General features: G+C 38.8%; 1 protein-coding gene and 1 long non-coding RNA gene across 2 annotated transcripts in view; both read left to right on the top strand.

Moving 5' to 3' along the window:
* RANBP9 (RAN binding protein 9) overlaps positions 1–19,418 on the top strand; it is a 69,259-nt gene that overhangs the window by 37,005 nt on the left and 12,836 nt on the right. The window contains exons 4-10 of the mRNA XM_043449238.1: positions 460–627; positions 4,819–4,841; positions 9,885–10,069; positions 12,546–12,658; positions 13,951–14,059; positions 15,865–16,055; positions 17,151–17,295. Coding sequence (XP_043305173.1) covers positions 460–627; positions 4,819–4,841; positions 9,885–10,069; positions 12,546–12,658; positions 13,951–14,059; positions 15,865–16,055; positions 17,151–17,295 — 934 coding nt within the window. The remainder of the gene's footprint in view (positions 1–459; positions 628–4,818; positions 4,842–9,884; positions 10,070–12,545; positions 12,659–13,950; positions 14,060–15,864; positions 16,056–17,150; positions 17,296–19,418) is intronic.
* Positions 635–4,289, top strand: LOC122429087. Its single transcript, XR_006265924.1, has 2 exons — positions 635–2,708; positions 3,204–4,289. It is a non-coding gene; the product is annotated as an uncharacterized LOC122429087 (long non-coding RNA).

Genomic DNA, 19,418 nt, shown 5'->3' with positions numbered 1-19,418 from the left:
TATTTTCTGATGTTCTGTTTACTAATGTTAAAAATTAACGTTAGAGGAAACTGCTTGAAAATTGAAAGAAAAATCTTGTGTGTTATTTTAAACTCTGTGTGTGTTTAAACCAAATCAAAGCAAAATTCCTTTGGTCTATTAGCAAATGAAGTATGCATGGAGACTGCGTCTTGCTGTTTGTTTGCTTTTTCTGTTAAGAGTCCTCTCTGTTTAAGACATAGTTTAGCGTTCTGTGTGGCAGATTTATTTTTGTTAATGTTGTAAGTAGTGTTTTAATACAGAATTTATGTACTGTGATTGTTGAGAATTTAAATGCACTCTTGGGAATTCTACCTTTGTAAAGGTGACATTTACAGAGATTGTACTATTCTTGCTTGTCTTTTTATAAATTTACTGGATAGTTCTAGTATGGGGGAACCTTACTTTTCACTGTAAATATACTGAAACTTTCTCTTTTAGGCTGGGATAAACATTCATATGGTTACCATGGTGATGATGGACATTCATTTTGTTCTTCTGGAACGGGACAACCTTATGGACCAACTTTTACAACTGGTGATGTCATTGGCTGTTGTGTTAACCTTATCAACAACACCTGCTTCTACACCAAGAATGGACATAGTTTAGGTACTAAAATAACCAGATGTTATGGTTATTGTACTTACAACATGGTGGTAATGTTTATTATGTAATTCTCCTTTATGAGTAGATGCCTCTGGAAATTATTTCTTTGCTCTTTCTAGGTAGAAGTTGAGAAAATGGTGAAAATTTAAATCTGAAGTATTATGTAATGGGTACATATTCAATTAAAAATCTTATTTTTTTACATTGAAGGCCACATTGTATCACACCTGTGAGACTAACTAGAAATAACTGCATGCTCAGATATTTATTCTAGTAGTGGAAATGCTACATGTTTTCTGCTTTGCTTTGAATAAAGCCCTTCACAGTATGATCCAGTTTTCTAGATACCGGGTGCCAAGAAAAAAGCTGTCGATTTTTAGTATAATATGAGGGTAATGACAGAGCATGGAAAAGCTTAATGCTCCCAGCGAAATGAAGGGCATTGACATACTGAAAAATCAGGCCTACTAACAAAAAATTAACAAAGATGGTAACTACAAGCTAGTTCTGCAAAAGGGAGCAGAGCTAAAATGAGCAAAGGACAACAAAACTTCTAAAAGACAGCTGGCAAATAAATAGATTAGTGAAAACATGAGCAAATCACTCCACTGTAAGACCAACAGGAAATTAGGGGCTTTGGTTGAATATCTGTACTACTTCAGATTTAATACTGTTATGCTCCCTTTTCTTAGATTTTTTTTTTGTCTTTGTTTTGTATTAAAGTAAGTATAAAGGATAGCAAGGTTGATGCTTTAAAAAAAAAAAGTTTCAGATTTTTAACTGTTTAAAACATTCTTGATTTATAGCAGGTTATTTCTGATGAGATAAAGTGAAAGAAGGCATAAACTAATCCCAAAGGCAGAAAACTCAGTTTGCTTATAAACAGTATTTAAAAATTAAACTGCAGATAGTATGCTTAGACATATAATAAATATTCTTTAATGCAAAAACTGTTCTGTAATTTAGTAGTAGAGAATTCTAAATTTTGGGCTACGTTGGTAATAGTTATTTGGGGTTTTTTAGTGTCTCGACATACTCCTTAGTAACGTTACTGTCTTCGTCATAGTTACGTCTGGCTTAAAACTTCTCCTTCTGACTATTACCGTTGATTCTGAAGTCCTATGCTGGCTCACTTAAAAGCTGTCACAGGTCCACAGAGATTCTTAACATTCTTTTCAGTACAAGACCGTTGATAAAGGATGCCATGTATAGTGTGTGTATTTGTGATCTGATTGTTATTGGCAGACTGGTTTCCAGAAGGAGACAGCCCTTGTAGTTTATTTGTTGTTGCTCTTCAGGCTCTGTCTGACTTGTCAAGCAGTTAACTGGGATAGTCTTCATTGGCTTGGCTGCTTAAGGTATTTAAGATCTTAAACCAGAAGTCTGCCTTTAGGTAGGACCTTTGGTTCAGTAATGCAGAGGGGACATGTTTAAAACCAAAACGAATCTTTTTATAGTTTGCAAACTTTATTGCAGAGAAGAAATTTTATTTTGGGACTTGAGAAGATCATAGGTGATGTGATATTATTTTTTTTCCTATTAGATTTTCACAAGCATTTACATTGAGATTTTCTCTTGCGTAGGGAAGCTCTTTTTAAAATATCTTGATGTCGTTCATTCAGTCCCGAAGTTGTGTCCTGCTGTTTGTGACCCCATGAACCACAGCACGTGAGATGCTGTTTAAGAACAAGGGTACTTGATGGAATCACATTCTAAAATTGTCAGTTTGAAACAGTTGGCATTATTCATTCATAAACCTAATAGGTATTTATCAAGCACTTGGAGAGTCAGGATAAAAGTGGTCAGTGTGGGAGTTCAGTTGTCTGGGTTTATCTCCTGGCTTGGGCTTGTGACCTTATGCGAGTTACTTAAACATTTCTGTTTCTTAAACATTCAGATCATAAAACCAGATCACTGTAACATGTACCTTGTTAAGGTTGCTAGGGCAAACTGAAGTGATGCATGTGAAGTTAAGTGATTGCCATACACTTGGTGAGTACTCAGCAAATGTTTGTTGTCATTTGCCAGACTCTGGCCCAGGTGCTGGGGATGTGGTGAGCAAAAATTATTCCTCTGGAGCAGAGGTCAGCAAGCTATGATGGCCCGTAGGCTAGATCAGTCTCCTGTCTGCTTTCTAAGTAAAGTTTCATTGAAACACAGTCACCACAACCCCCACCCCCTGTTCATTTATTTTCTGTATATGGCTGCTGTCCTGCTACTGTAGCAGAATTAAGTAGTTGAAACAAGCCTAGAAAGCTGAAAATATTTACTTTCTGACCCTTTACAGAGTAATGTGTTTCTCTCTGGACCAGATTCTAGCATCTAGAAGATAAAATCTTACTCAGTTCCTTTCCCCTTGTATTTCACAGAGTGGATAATTTCTGCCCCAAAGCTTGGTACATCCTTAGTTTCTGTCTCATGGAGGTTTTCAAAATGTATATTTACTTACCATATAAAGAGAAATGAAAAGAGTTTTGAGAAGATAATTAAAGGAGAAACATTTCAGTATGCAAGTTAATTCATTTGAATTTTTTAATTTTCTTATCATTCTTCAGTTGACAGAGTTACTTTTCTAAAAGTCTCTTGATAATCAGATTAGGAAATTGGGAAAAAATTGTTTTCTGTGTAAAATTTATATTTGTTCAGCTTGTTAAAGTGCCATTTTTGTGGTCTGAATATGTATAGGTTGTGTTAAATATATTTGACAGTGTTCAAAAGTGTTATTCTGTAGAATGAAGTTGGATATTTCGTTAGAGATTTTGGTAAAGTGAGGAAGGATCTCAGTAATTACTGACAAAAGGGAATTTTTGCTTAAATGATATAAATTTAGACAGTCTTAATCGATAGACATTTTTGAGGGAAAGTGATTAGGCCGCTGTTTTATGAAAGGTGGTAAAATTATATATGGTCGTGTTTTATTTATTCTTGCTATTTTCTTTGTTCTTTTTAGTTTTCTGAAATTTTTAGGATAAATTCTCACATTTGTTTAGCCCACAATCACCTTACTTTCTGTTTATTAATTAAACTAAAGGTAATCTGAATGTTTCCACTTTTGACAAGTTAACATATGAGTTTACTGGTTTCTAAAAGTCATAAAAACAGTTTTAACTACAAAGCACTATTTTTACATTTATTTCAAGGCATGTATAGTCAAGATTTATAGTCCGTTTGCCTTTTAACTGTATTACTTTAATGAACAGGGTCAGATGGTCGCATTTTCTGGTGGTAGAGCGCAAGTGTAGAGCAGACTCAGCGGGGAGGAGGCCGTGAGGACGACGCTGCAGCGGGGCCCTCACTTTCCCAGCGGTGACACCACCGCAGACGGCGGGCGCTGGCTTGGTTTTGTTTTGTCCTAATATATGGTTAAACTGAAGAATTGCGATTAGCCAGCTCAGCAGCTCCACCCGCTCCCGTTATTATAGAGCTCAGTCTTTTTAAACATATGACTGCGGTGCTATAGAAATATCTGGTTTGTTTATTATCTTATTTTCAGCCAAGTAATTTATTTGAATAGTTAAAGGAGGATTACATCATCACTTTGGGATGTTGCCATTGTTCAAATGTATTTGGTACATAACTGCTGAAATTACTGTCAGAGGGCATTTAAGAGAAATCCTCAACTGTATCTTTGTCCTTTGAAGGAGGAATTAATTTTGTTTTCTAGAGTGATCAAAACTTTGAGAATGTATTTTTATGAGAATTTTTTTAAGTAAACAAAGCGATTATATTTTCTATTCACCCCTTTTTGTAACAGAAAATCTTTCCTCTTCCCTCAAAATTATTTAAAAGCTAAATCCAGGTAAGGAAGATTTAGATAACAAGGCCGGATAAAGCAGCTTAGGTGTCAGTCGAAATTAAATGTAATTATTTTGCAACCAGTTTTCTCTTGTGGTTCCTCACATAGCTTTGAATATATATCTGAAACCATTTCAGAAATCCTGGAGGCAACAACCATACCCCAGAAATAAAATTGGCATGTACCTAACAAAGGTCATGAGCTTGAAACAGGATGGCATTCACTCAGACCTGTATTAGTGTTATAGAGAGAAAAATTAGTCTTGTTATTTTATATTTAGCTTTTTAATTTTTTTCTTTCTTTGCTATATTTTCCCTTATTTTTGGTGAGAAATTCAGCTTGTCACCATACTCTGCCTTTGAAAAACAACTTCTAATGCCATTTTCTCTTCCTTTTAGGTATCGCTTTCACCGACTTACCGGTAAGACATAATTTCTTGTAAAAGTAGTTTTGTATTTTTAATTAAAAGAAGTATGTAGAAACTAGTACTACTCACATTTAAAATGCAGTTTTATTGATAATTAAGTTTATAAGCCATACTGCACATAGACCAGAGCTTTCTTGAGCTGCCATTGGTGTGGACCATCGGAAATTAAGCCCAGAATTGCACTGGGCACCATTGCCCAGGGGAACTTAGCTGTGGCTAAGAACTAAATCAGAAATGATTATTTTGAAGACACTTTTTAGTATCACTGTGGATTCATTTGAAATATGTTTCTTTTTCATTGTTGGGCTTTTTAGTAAGCGGCTGTATGACAGTCATTTACTAATTCACCGTCTATTGATGCCACTCTGTGGCGAGTTCTGTGCTTGCTTTTTATTCAGCAAAACTCTAGATGGGGGTCTCTGTCCAATCGGAGTATTCAAGTTGAGGAACTTAGAGAATAAATAATGCATTAAAAATATTTCTAAAAATTTAAATAATTTTTAAAGGAAGAAAAACAGTAGCACTTGAGAGTACCAAAGACAGAACCCAGGTGGTACAATTTGCTCACCATTGTTCAAGGTAGCTGTTGAGCAGAAACTTTGGAGGAAGTGAGGATACGGAGAACAAGAACGTCCCAGGCAGAGGGAGCAGTCAGGGGCACTCAGGCAGCAGTGCATGGGGCATGTCTGAAGAGCGGGAAGGGAGGTGGAGAGGCTGAGGCGGTCGGAGCCGAGTCAGACCCGAGGATGGCAGGTGGTAGATCACCTCGGTCTTGAGGGACATTGTGGGCACCTGGGCATTTACTCTGAATGAAGTACACTGACACTGCAGAGTGTTAGCTATTATGATACACTGGGATGACGAACAGACGGCAGTGGGGGGGAGTTAAGACAGAAACAAGCCGACTGTGAGGGGCTGTTGCAGAAATTGCTGTAGGAGATGGTGGTGACTCAGCATCTAGAGACATAGGCGTGGTTTGATTCTAGACCCCTGACATCCCAAATCTAAGCCTCTGTCAGTTGTAATATGCAGCATATATAGCCCTAAAGGGAGTGGGGACTAATAAACTCGGATACGGTGCTTTCTTATCATTTAGAACTGATATTCACTGATCTCTTCAGATATTTAAATCTATTAATAAATTTTTGATTGGTATCACTTACTGTATGCCGGAAACAGGACGTTAAGAAGCAGCGACCAGTGAGTGAGGCAGGAGGAGGATTAAGAATTGGGTGTCCTTCAGAGCCAACTGAAGAAGATCTGTCCAGAAGGATGGAGAAGTCAGCGTGTCAGATGCCACTGTGATGTATCACATCACACGGGCTGAGAATTGGCCAGCAGGTTTATTGTGCGGTTTAGCAGGGTGTTTGCTTGCTGTTGAGAATGATACAGTATCAAGAAAAACAGGGGATGTTGTATATCCAGAGGAAAAGTAGCCTGATCCTGCCCTTGAATGGACAGGGGGGTGATCCCGTGGGTGAGTGGAAAGGAGAGGCTTTCGAGAAGTGTCTGGTGGGGGCAGGTACAAGGGTGCGTAGCTCAGTATTGTTGGAGAGGTTTTGCCCAGATTCTCCATGTCACGTGAGTTTGGTGGAAGGGCATATATGGCTGGTTTGATTTTTTTTTTTTCTTTCTTCCCCCAGTTTTTGTGGCACTAAGCAAGTAAAATCAACTCATCACTTAGCAGATTTTGTTCCTCACTGATAGACAGTGGTGATCATTTGAAAAAGGCGTAGCTAGTTGTAGATATGTTGACTGTTTGGGATTGCCTCCCGATTATTTTTGGTCCCATTTTAGAATCACCAGCTATATTTTTTCCCTTGTCTGTAATTAGCCACGGGTGATGTCCATCTGTGCTCGGTGGGTAAAGTGGTGGTTAGGGTGCTGGTTGTAAGTTTCCTGTTAATAACACAGTGGTTCTGAGAGCTCTTTATTTTTGTAACTGTGAGATCTTCTGGGACTTCCACACGCAACATATCATTCTTCTACTTAAAAAGGAAAGAAAAAGTTAGTCTTTCTCTTAAGAGTCCCCACCACCTGTGATCCTTCACTAGCCAGTCACAGCAGTCAGCCTCCGTGGAGGGGATGTTTATAGAAAAAAAGCTTACCTATTATGGAACCAGGGGGTGCTTTACATCTCTGAAAACTGGAAATGTTTTTCAAAATGATCATTCTTCCCCAACTCACCTCACCATCTTTAGATATAGTGATTGTGTTGAGTGTTTGCCCTTCTAGATCTGTTTTAAACTTGTGTTAGCCAGTATGTCCGTAACTGTCGGCTGGAAGAAGATGGGTCATAGTTAAGGCGCTGTTCTGGTGGCTTGCTTTCTTCATTTAGTAATGTGTATTGCGCCTCTCTGTGTCATTATACACGTGTTTAATGCTTTCTTTTTTTTTTTTTTAATTTTTTTTAATGCTTTCTTTATGCTTGTTTTTATAATATTTTATTGTAAGATATACTGCAACAATTTAAAGATGGAAGTTTTTGCGTATTTGACATTTATGAAATGGGATGCGTCCTAGAAATCTGTGGCCTGCCACAGTTTAATGGACAGTGTTTCTGCTTAGACATAAAATGATGGTAGATCTTATAGTCAGTGCGGTCTGAGCTTCCCTGGTTGCGGTGTATAATACCACCTGTGAATGGACATTCTTTTTAATTTTTTATTTGCTATTAAAAATAATGCTGCAGGACATATATCTTTGCACATGTTCGTTTTTCTGTAGGATTAATTTCTTACAAGAAAAAGACTAATTATCAGTAAGGAAATTGAATCTGTAATTTCAAAATCAGACAAGAAAAAGAAATAAAAGCAATTCAAGGTGGAAAGAAAGAAGTAAAATTGTCTTGTCAGTTTTAATAGATTTTGCCAAATTTCTTTCTTCCAAGGTTATATTGGTTCATATTTCTGTGTACAGTGAATGAGAGGCTTATTTTCTCAGCCTTCATCAGCACTGGGTATTCTCAGCTTTTAAAATCTTAATCTGTTGTGCAAAATAATCTGCTTATTTTAATTTGCATTTAAGAAATTGAGTTTGTATCTCTTTATATTTTTAATCATCTTATGTTTCTTCAAATAGCCTTATGTATCTATTACGAATTAAATTTTTTTAACTAGTAATTTTGTGGGGTTTTTTTTAAATTTTTTATTTCCTGTTGGGGTATAGCCAATTAACAATGACGTGATAGTGTCAGGCGCACAGTGAAAGGGACTCAGCCACACACATACGTGTATCCATTCTCCCCCCAGACTCCCCTCCAGTCCAGGCTGTCACATAACATTGAGCAGGTGAACTAGTAGTCTTTGTTTTCCTATATTCTGAGATTATTTTTTCGCATTTACAATATTGATCCTTATATGTGTGGCAGATTTTTTTTTCTATTAATTTCATTTTTCTTGACATAAGAGTCTTTGGCCTAAAATACTCTTGTTTTAAACTATGTCACAATTTTGTAATGGGCTCGGAGTAGAGCCATGAGTGTCCCTTTCTGTGCGTCATCAACAAACTGGTGCTTTTGGAGACACCATGCAGGCTCTTTAAATCTCCGTTTCTCATTGGTGAAGTGAGGTTATGATAAGTATCTCACTTGTCTTCACCTTAAAATTCTATTATGAGTTTTGTTGATTGTTAAGGATCAATACATTTGTGTATGTTGTGTTAACATTTCTTTCCCTAACCCAGTGTGATTATATTTCTCCATATGTTACCACAGTACTCCTTCTGTTTCTGATTTTGGTTGCTTGATTGGTCACTTGAGTTTAAAAATACCTTCTTAGCTTTTTGCAGTGAAATCTATCTAAGCATCTTATATTTACACACATTATATTCTCTTAATCTTTACCTGATTTTGTACTGAAAATACCTGTGATAATCATTAAAGCAGAGAAATAGGCATAAATACAGAGGCTGAAGATGAAGTAGGGTTTGGAGTTACATAAAGGAACACTGAACTTAGATTTTGGTGTTAAATAAGCCTGTGTTCCAGTCCCAGCTCTGCCGTAGTGTAGAAAACTGTGAGCACGTTAATTTACCCGAATCCTCAGTTCCTCTATCTTCATAATGCAAATAATAATAATGATGATGACTTAACAGGGTAATTACAATGATTAAACGCGGACATTTAGTAGGCATTCAGTAACTTATTCTCCCTTCAGATGTGACAGCTAGTGATAGGGCCAGTAGAAGGACTTCTGTATTTTTTGTACAAATTTTTGAAGCTGTTGAACTTGTTTCACCCTCAAGTCTTGGAGTATATCTTGGAGGAAATGCCTTTCTTTATGAATTTGAATGTTTAAATCCTTTCTCGAAATGTGTGCATTTTATTTTTATGAAAAGAATCTCTATTCTTAAAGGCACTGTTTTGCTTATAATTAAGTTCTTATCACCATTCCTTAATAAAAGCGCCCCAGATGTACAGAGAGTAGAAATTAGTAAACTTAAAATAGTGTCTGCCCAGTTCGGATGTTCTTCTGTGGTAATCAGCTTCCACGTGCACTTTCTAGACGTGCATTGCATGTCTCATACGTAAGAGGGTAAACATGAATTATGCTTGAATCTCTCTGTTGTATGACATATTCTTTTTTTTTTTCAGTTTTTTAATTGAAGGATGATTACAGAATTTTGTGGTTTTCTATCATACATAAACAAAAGTCGGCCATAGGTAGACCCATGTCCCCTCCCTCCCAGACCTTCGCACATCTACCTCTCTAGCCCACCTTTCAACCTGTCACAGAGCCCCTGTTTCATTCGGCTCCCCGAGTCTGTATGACATATTCTTAAGAGCAAGAATTTATTTATCAGAAGTATAATGCCATATGGTCTGAATAAATAAGTAGCTTAGGTTGCTGTGTATTTTCCTTGATCATTTGCTTTAGTTCTTCCTCTACTAGTTTCTGATTGAGATCTTAAAATATTTGTGGAGCAAATTTGCAATTCTGTTATTTTAAAGGTAGCATTTGAAAGAATGAATTGCTTTTTTTTTTTTTTAATTAACATAAAAGGGATGGATATTTAGTGAACTGTGTTGTTTTACAGCCAAATTTATATCCTACTGTGGGGCTCCAGACACCAGGAGAAGTCGTCGATGCTAATTTTGGGCAGCACCCTTTCGTGTTCGACATAGAAGACTACATGCGCGAGTGGAGAACAAAGACACAGGCGCAGATAGACCGCTTTCCCGCCGGAGACCGGGAAGGAGAGTGGCAGACCGTGATACAGAAGTGAGTGGGGAGACGCGCAGGGCCGGCTTCAGAGTGCCTCTTTCGTGAAACGTTTCAGCCTTTCGCTGTTTATTGAATGAAGCTTTTTAATCTATTCATATGTGTCCCAGTGGTCTTAATGTATTAACAGTGCTTGATTTGGTGACACACGTCCCGAGTTGTATTTTAGTCTGATTTATTAATTTGCTGGAGGAAATAAAGTGACACTAGATCACGTAGGTTAATTCATTTGCTGTCCTCAGTAATGGGATTTAATGGTTTCCGTAAGTTACATGATTCAACTATTAATAGCGCCAGTGCAGAAGATAAATTCAGAAAGATCATTTAGATTGTAGAATTCACATTGTGGTTTTGGGGCGTGATCTTGGCTGTGTTGTTCAGCAGTGGTATAAACACTTGGGAGAAAAAATAATTATTGATCAGTAAGAGTAAACATCAAAATAATGGTGTATTTTACATCCTGGAATACAGACATGATATGCTCATTGCACCTTTCAGGATTTGGCTAAATTTTTCCAGTGAATAGGTAACTATGTAAGAATAATACCAGCTATTTTTATTTACTTGGATCCCTTTTTTTGGTCTGACAAAAAATTTCCAGCCTCAAGAATTTTCAGAACTCCATTTACTTATTGTCTATTCTGTTAGACATTTAAGAGGAGGTAAAGGGAATACAGATCAAGAGACAGTGAGTGTAGAGTTAAGATTCCTCAGTGCAGTTTAAATGCCTAGGAGTCAGTAGTAACAGTGGAGGACAGGCAGCAGAAAAGCAAATCGTGGGCGTTAGTAAAAGTACTGTAAATGAATGACCTTTGTCTCAACTGACTCTTTACCCCCAATTTACAATTTGCTTTATTAGGCAGCTTTTTATGAAAAACTAGAATTTCAATATGGAGTCAGCAGGAAAATAAAACCCCTGTGACAGTCACCTTTTTTTAGACTACGCCTTTGCTTGAAAGGTTCGAGATGACATGTGAATGTCAGTCATACTGAATAGCAGTAGCTCTTAAAACTCCAAATAGTTCAGACTTCAAAATAAATACTGTTAAGTTTAAGTAGTCATTTTCACTATCATAATCTAACCCAAGAAAATTCAAGATACCCTCAGTCTGACACAGTTCATCTTAAATGTCTGTATAATTGCTTTGAACAGTCTTAAATTTACAAATCTCCTAAAACTTGGCATGTTTTTTGGAGGAGATAATCTTGGGCAGGATGATGATTCCGAGGACGAGCTTCTTCCCCGGAGTCTCGACACCAGTGTTTCTGTCCTGCACGGTTGGAAGAGTAGTGGCCCTGACTCGGCATCCCCTGGTCAGCGTGAGCGAGAGAGCGAGCGGGCCTGGACTGCCCTCTGGGGTCCCCTCTCCTGGGCTCTGCAGTGGTTCCCGCTGAGCGGCGTGGAAGCGTTACCCAGCCTAGTCCTGCAGCCAGGCTTCAGGGCGAGCACCCTCCCCTGCCCCATTCTTCACAAAATAGATCCTCGCTGGGGGAAGTTCATGTGAAAACGCTATCCCCTACCCTCTTAAATTAATCTAACATTTAGATGAAATAAAATGAAAAAAATCTGTTAGAAATTTCCCCGTGCCAGCTCGGTCCCCTCCCTGAACCACTGCTTCATACCATTTTCTTTTGGGCCCTTAGTAGTGCCAGATCGAGGCAGGTTCAAGAGTTGAATATTTATAGATATATTGGGTATTTCAGTTAATACTGTTTGGTCAACGGTTTTTCTAACATTTCGTCATTAGATCCAAATACCATTCTTATAAATACCACTTGGTTTTTAAAAAATCAGTTTGCTCTTTGGAAGTGTCACTTACTCATCAGTCATATTTGAGTAATTCATCTCCTGTGCACCAACATACTACCTGATTTAGATTAGAAGGCTGACCCCTCACTGATTAATATTATCACCCTCATAGACTTTGTTTCGGGAGATTCTGTCTGTGGGGTCACCTTCGTATTTCTTGTGTTCACACCTTGTGACCATTTTATGTAATTGGTGGACAGGACTGCAAAGAGTTAAACTACAGAACACGAAGAGTTAATCTGTTGTTTTTAAATTTCTTTATTTTACAAAATGCCAGCACTTTACTAGGGTAAGTCATATGATAATGGTAAAATAGAAATTATGGTTAGTACGATTGAGTAAGTGTGGGAAATAATAGGAAAGGACCTGGGGATAATGGAGTGCTAAGAATCAAAGCTATTTCATGTCCTTTGATTGTCTGGTAATACTTTTTTAGGCAGAGTAGACTCACCATAGCATTTGCAGTTATCTTTTTGGAAATAACTCTATGAATAAGACAAAATGATGTTTTGAATTGAAGTTGAACCTGAAGTAATTAAAGCCTTCATTGTTCCCAGGGCATAGATTGGTTTTGTAACACCAGAGTAGACCTTGTGTATGTAAATTGTAGTATGAAGCATGTATTCTCTTGACTAAAAGCTGTGTGTTTCTTCTTTTTATTTTAAGAATGGTTTCATCTTATTTAGTCCACCATGGGTACTGTGCCACAGCAGAGGCCTTTGCCAGATCTACAGACCAGACCGTTCTAGAAGAATTAGCTTCCATTAAAAATAGACAAAGTAAGGACCTGTGGTGCATGGCTAACACGTGTTTTCAGATTATAGGTTTGGTTACATTGACTTTTAGAAACTTGATTTTTTTAATGAATGTTTTTTTTCAAATTTATTAATTTGAAATTATGCCTCTGAAAATGACTTTTACTGACATTTTTGAAGATTACCTTAAAAAAATTCACAGGACTATAGTAGTATTCTGGATGTAGAAAGATAGAATTTTGGAGAAATTTTTGTTAAAATGCTTGCCACTTTTGCTTTAAAAATGTTTTCTTGAGCTTTCAGAAGTGTGTGTGTGTTTTTCACCAGATAAAGTAGTCCCATGATTATTAGATGTTAGTGGAGATAATGTGTGAGATGTTTGCACTTAAATTGCTATCTAAATTTAAGATAGTATGGGTCTTAAGTATTTATTGCTTTTGTCCCAGTGCTAGTGGCAAGAGATATGGGGCCTGTTCCGACAGGGGCCTGTTCCGATCAGCATGACAACTGATCCACAGTCAGCCATCCTAAAATTGGCGCTGTTAGTCCGTCAGGGAGAGTGTGGCTTGATGAGGGTGAGACAGAAACAAGACATGAGGGATGAAATCGTGAGGGATGCGAGCAAAACTCTCGTAGGTCAGATTGCTATGAAACACTGATGACCTTGTGTTGTAGCTGATTGTATGTACTCTTTCTCACCACGTTGTGTAGGCTGTAGCAAATGGAGATGTCCTTCCATCTTTTCCTTTCCTTATCATCTAACCCTCGGGGCATGCTCATTCAGTGGCTGTTGAATTCAGATCTTACTGAGAGGCTAATTTTCATTTAGTACTGGGTTCAAAAGGCTATATAGTATTTGATAAGACATTTTGATTATTTCTTTAATGTCTCCTATGGTCCTTTCTTTAAAAACCACTCTATTGAGGTATGGTTGACATATGAAAAATGATGCCTATTTAGGGTATAGAGCCTGATGAGTTTGTATATATCCATGAAACCGTCACCCCAGCGTATGGGATAATATACCCATCTTTTTCATCTTAGTGTTTAATACATCAGTATTGTTTAACAGCTATTTTTCCTACATTACTTGTATGTTTGATTTCTTTTTTTAGTAGTTTATTACAGTACTTGTTTTTCTAATTGGTTATTTTGTCTGAAAATATTCCTTAAAATAGAAACTGAGTTAGAAAAATAAGTGCAGACTCATCATAATTTAAAGATTTTTTTTTTTTTTTTACTAATTTTTTGAGGGTCTACAAAGTTTCTTTTTCTATTCTTATAAAATTTATCTTTTGCTTTCTTTTTCTAAATAGGAATTCAGAAATTGGTGTTAGCAGGAAGAATGGGAGAAGCCATTGAAACAACACAACAGTTATATCCAAGTTTACTTGAAAGAAATCCCAATCTCCTTTTCACATTAAAGTGAGTTTTTAATGAATGTTATATTAATTATATATGTGCATTACATTACCAAAATTATTTTCCTGCTTTAATAGTTTTAATTTTTGTTTTACCTTGTTTCAGGTGTTTAGATATAATTTTGTAATATAGCACATTTAAGTAACAGGTTGAGGAATATGAGGACTCTTAAGTAGAAGGCATTTTTCTACTTTGTGTTTGCTTTTCTGTCATTCTATCCCTGTATTTAAAAAATGTGAAACTCTTACTTAGAGGATGGGTATCTATTTTTTCTCTTGTAAAATACCTAATAGTAAGTTTGCAGCATTTTTTAAAATTGCGGTAAAAATACATGTGAAAGTCGCTCAGTCATGTCCGACTCTTTGCGACCCCATGGACTGTATAGTCCTGAATTCTCCAGGACAACATACTGGAGTGGGTAGCCTTTCCCTTCTCCAAGGGGATCTTCCCTACTCAGGGATCGAGCCCAGATCTCCCGCATTGCGGGCGGATTCTTTACCAGCCAAGCCACAAGGGAAGCCCAGAGGAATACTGGAGTGGGCAGCCTATCCCTTCTCCAGTGGATCTTCCCCACCCAGGAATAAAAACGGGGTCTCCTGCATTGCGGGTGGATTCTTTTCCAGCTGAGCTAATAGGGAAGCCCGGTAAAAAATACACATATCATAAAATTTGCCATTTTTACACGTACAGTTTCCTGATACTCACCTTGTTTCTGGTACACTCACATTGTTTTTCAGCCACACCAGCCATCCGTTTCTAGAACCTTTTCCATGATCTCAGTCTGAAACGTGGTACCTGTTAAACTCTGGCTCTGCATTTCCCTCTCTTCCCTCGGCTCCTGGCAACCACCATTCTACTCTGTGTCCGTACACTCCAACTTGAGTGCTCTGAGTGCTTCATGTAAATGGAATCATAAAATGTTTGTCCTCTGTCACGGCCTTACTTCCCTTGGCATAATGGGTGTACACATCTGTGTTGGAGTTCCTGCTTTCATTCTTTTACATACATGCTCAGAAGGGGGATTGTTGAATACAGGATAATTCTGTGTTTGATTTTTTGAAAATCAGCCCTCACAATTCCATAGCCCTGTACAATTTTACATTCCTGCCAACAGTGACAAGATTCTAGTTTTTCATCCTCACTTACACTTACTGCTTTCTGTTTCTTTCTTTTTTTTTAAATAAATAATAGCTATTTGGCTTTTTTGTTGTTGTTGTTGGTTGTATGAATCTTTGTTATCTTAAAATTCAGCTCTGATTAAGTTTAAGATTTAAGCTTTTTAAGCATCAGAAACACTAAACCCAATGACAGAACTACTTTGCTTTAGAATAAAAGTTTAAATGTGGCCCATTTGATTAAGAGGTTGCAGATGGGACTGGGGTGAGGAAGCGTGGGGAGTAGGCCCTTATTTTGTGTGAAGGTAGGTGTGTACATAAAAGTACATCAGGTACTTACTATTTGGTTTTCGTCCAAGTGCAAATATTATTTTGATTATTTTAGGTTAAAAAAAAATGAGGTCCATTTTGGTTTACTATAGCTACATATAGATTTTCAGTTTCTTAGTAAATCTTGATTAAAAGTGATACAATGTCTTTTGCATTATACTCTCATTTTTCAGGAAATTTTTAAATATTCTAAGCAGTACAGTATATGGAACCATATTTAACATTTTTAGTATATTATCTAAAGGCCAGACTTACTGATAAATGCAAATTATTAAAGTATTTCCTTGTAGAAGTCTCTTGCTATTAGGTAACTAGACAGTAGTCTGAAGATGCTGTAAATAAATTCTTGTTTTCTCTTTTTAGAGTGCGTCAGTTTATAGAAATGGTGAATGGTACAGATAGTGAAGTACGATGTTTGGGAGGCCGAAGTCCAAAGTCTCAGGACAGTTACCCTGTTAGTCCTCGACCTTTTAGCAGTCCAAGCATGAGCCCCAGCCACGGAATGAATATCCACAATTTAGCATCGGGGAAAGGAAGTACTGCACATTTTTCTGGTGAGATTCAGTCTTACGACATTATCTTACAGTTTTTACCCTTCTTCATGGTTTTGAACAAAAATAACTTTTTTTTAAAAAGATGTAGACATTTCTGCTAGCCATTTTGCATGTTTGTAATTTGATCTCAAGAGATTCTGGAAGAAGAATTGTGGACAGGTCAGATTCGTGCATTTTTGGTACCAGAAAGGAAGTTCAAGATGAGCTGTCTCTAAGAGTGGGTTACTAACAGATCTGCATAAATGAAGGGCACCATTCGCGTTTTGCCTCTAGAAGTCACGTCAGAGATAGCTGGTAGTGAGAAGGCAGTGTGTTTTAGTGAAGTGTACATGTGAAGGCAGTGACGTGGCCGTGGTGTCTGAAGCCACCGGCTCCCAGCCGGACTGCCTCTCCCTCCTCCTTTCCCAGCCCGGCTGCTGGCGAGAGTCAGGTCTGCCTGTCCGTCTCCTCCTGGACTCACTGAGGCTTTTGGTGAGTCTTCATTGGTGTTGTCTCCTTTCTTGGCTTTTATGACATCACTTCTACAGGTTTATTTCAGGTCCTTCTCAGTCTTTTTGCTCTGCTTGTCTCTTTCTGTTTTTCCCAAGGTCTTGCCTTTCCTCTGTACGTTTAACTCTCTCAAACAGCTCACCTACTGTTGCCTGTGCTTGCGCAAGCAGAGCAGCCCCTTTGCGGCTGCTTCCTCAGCAGAGCGCCGTCCCCTCGCGGCCGCCCAGCTTGCTGGCGGGGCAGCCTGCGCCGTGCGGCTCCCACGCTCGTGTCCGCAGTCGGCGCCTCCCGGACACTCGAGTCACGTCAGCTGGGGACAGATGCTTGGCCTCTGTGTGTTCTTAGGAAAACGGGGTTGTGGTAACACTGGGCCTCATGGCAGGGATAAAGGAGATGCATAACTAAGCCTTCAGTAAATACAGGAGGAGATGACAGCTCACAGTTAAGTATCCTGATGTCCTTTAGAAGAAGTTACCCACTTGATTTCTATTTAAGTGGCCCACTGACCTTCCCACGTTATAAGAGGTTTAAGTACAGCATCAGAACACGGTAGGTCTGTTGCCGCCCGATGTGTCTCTGTTCTGAGAGAGTGTCTTCTTCCCCCAGGCTTTGAGAGCTGCACTAACGGTGTGGTGTCCAACAAAGCGCACCAGGCGCACTGCCACAGTAAGCACCCGCCGTCCGGCCTCAGCGTGCCGGAGCTGAACAGCATAAACGCGGCCCGGTCACAGCAGCTCAGCAGCTTCACCAGGTAATTCGGCCCCTGGCGTCGGCATCGCTGTGAGCAGCCCCTGTTACAGGGAGGCATCGTCTGAAGTAATTTGGGAGAGTGGAGTCAGACGGCCACAGTGGGGGTCTGAGAGAAGGAAAGGGCGAGGAGTCAGTGCCCCGTGCTCCTCGTGTTCATCACAGAGGCCCCCTTCCTCTTCCTCTGCACCCCGCTCCCTCTGGAGGGGTGACGGGGGCAGATCAAGGCGCTCTCTTGCCTTCCTGCCACCGCAGACCCCTGCGGTGGTCACAGAAATGTCATTTGTTAATGTTTCCAAGTTAAGTCACTGGAGTGTATTTAAGCTCTGGAGTTGACATGTGATACATATACAACTACTTTTTTCTCTCTGTGTGGGTTTTTCAGTGTGAGGAGTGTTTCCTGAGTTGCAAATAACTAAATTTACAAAAAATATTTGTTGCTGAGACCCTGCCTTTAATTGAGTGGCTTGCATGTAGCAGATAGTTAAGTCGTGTAGTAAACATCCATCACAAGGGGAGGACTGGAGACTCGCTGGGCGTCAGACACTCCGCTGCTCAGCGAGCTCTCCACGCGAAGAGCTTTGAGAGAAGAGGTGTTCCTGTCATGGGACTGTGACATACTCAAGTTTCTAGTCATGAAACCTAAAGGTTCGAGAAATATAACCATTTGAATTAAATGCTAGTGTGTGAGGGCAAGTTCTTACAGATTTTTATCAATTTGATTGATGTTGGTTTGGTCTTAGAACATGAATTGATGGGTCACACTGCGCTTTGAGGGGAGTATGCATCAGTGCAAAATTCTCCTGTTGAAGGAGACAGCACCTAATGTTTACAGGGACTCTCAGTGGAAATATGATTCTGGAGAAGTGCATGTAAAAAATCTGTATTTACAAATTTGGAGATTAATCAGAATTTCCAGGTTGTCTATTACAAATGACAGATATGTACTGAAATAATGGTATTATGTGGTCCAGTTGTGAAATCCACAGAAATGATCCAAGAACAGCAGTAGGAAAAGGGACTGTCTTGCTGAGGAGGTCAGGGTAGGCAGCAGAGATGACACGCTAAAGTATGAAATCCGAATATCGCAGTAAAAATTTCTTATGGAGATGTGACCAATTAAGCCTCTAGTGTATCACCATACTTTATAGTGTTTATTGATAGCACTTTATGATTGTTAGACGGTTCTACCGTAGTTTGAGGGTAGGACTGCAGTTACTTTGTTGAGTTTTTCCCTTAAATACCGTGCTCATGGCAGGAAGTTGCTAAAGAGACCTGTAATTACCTGAGTTGAGGGAAGCAAGCTGAACGGAAGGGGTTGATGACAACAGCATCCTCTTGTGTGTGCAGCATAGAAGAAAGTAAGCTCTTAAACTGCCTCAGACTGTTCCGCAGTAACAGTTACTTTCTAGTCGGTAAATGGCTTTCCTTGCGACAGTGCTGTGAAGTAGGCAAAGATGGTATTAACCAACTATGAAAACCATTTTACAGATGTAGAGCTGAGTACCAGAGAAGTAAATGGCTTTTTTTTAAAGGTGAATAATTAGTAACTAGTAAGTTGCAGAACAACGACTACTTCCCAGGCTGTCTGACCTCTAGACTCGCGCTTTCTCCATTGGACTCCCCGTGAGAAATGCCCTTCTCCCCACCCGCCTTCTCCTCCATCCCAGCTTTTAATCAAGCTGTAAAATTCCACTTCAGTTGTTACCTCTTCCGGGATGATTTCTTATCAATTCTCAAATTTCATGAAGACACTAAACAAGCTTTTCTAACTGACGGAGATGTGCTGGGGCCACACCCTGTTCTTCTAGATCTCTGAGTATCCGTGTACCTTGATGGTCTTACGGACAGAAGTGTGTATGCACCCACTCACCCAGGCTGGAAACCAGGGGTTACCTTTGCTGGCATTATGCATAAAGTGCTTTTTGCCTCTCTGCGTTCGATGATGTTGTTGTTGTTTTTCCTATAAATGAACATACATTGTTTTTTTTAATGAGAAATGATCATTTTTATTTATTTAAATATTTTCTAAATTTTCATCAAGTGTTTCCTTCTGGACTGTATAATCATTCCCTAGATCTTCATAGGAGAAATCTGGAAGGTTAGATATTGTTGTTTGGGGTGTGG

This window comes from Cervus canadensis, chromosome 28 (assembly GCF_019320065.1).
Source record: "Cervus canadensis isolate Bull #8, Minnesota chromosome 28, ASM1932006v1, whole genome shotgun sequence".
NCBI classification, from domain to species: Eukaryota; Metazoa; Chordata; class Mammalia; order Artiodactyla; family Cervidae; genus Cervus; species Cervus canadensis.
This window is presented reverse-complemented; position numbering and strand designations above follow the sequence as displayed.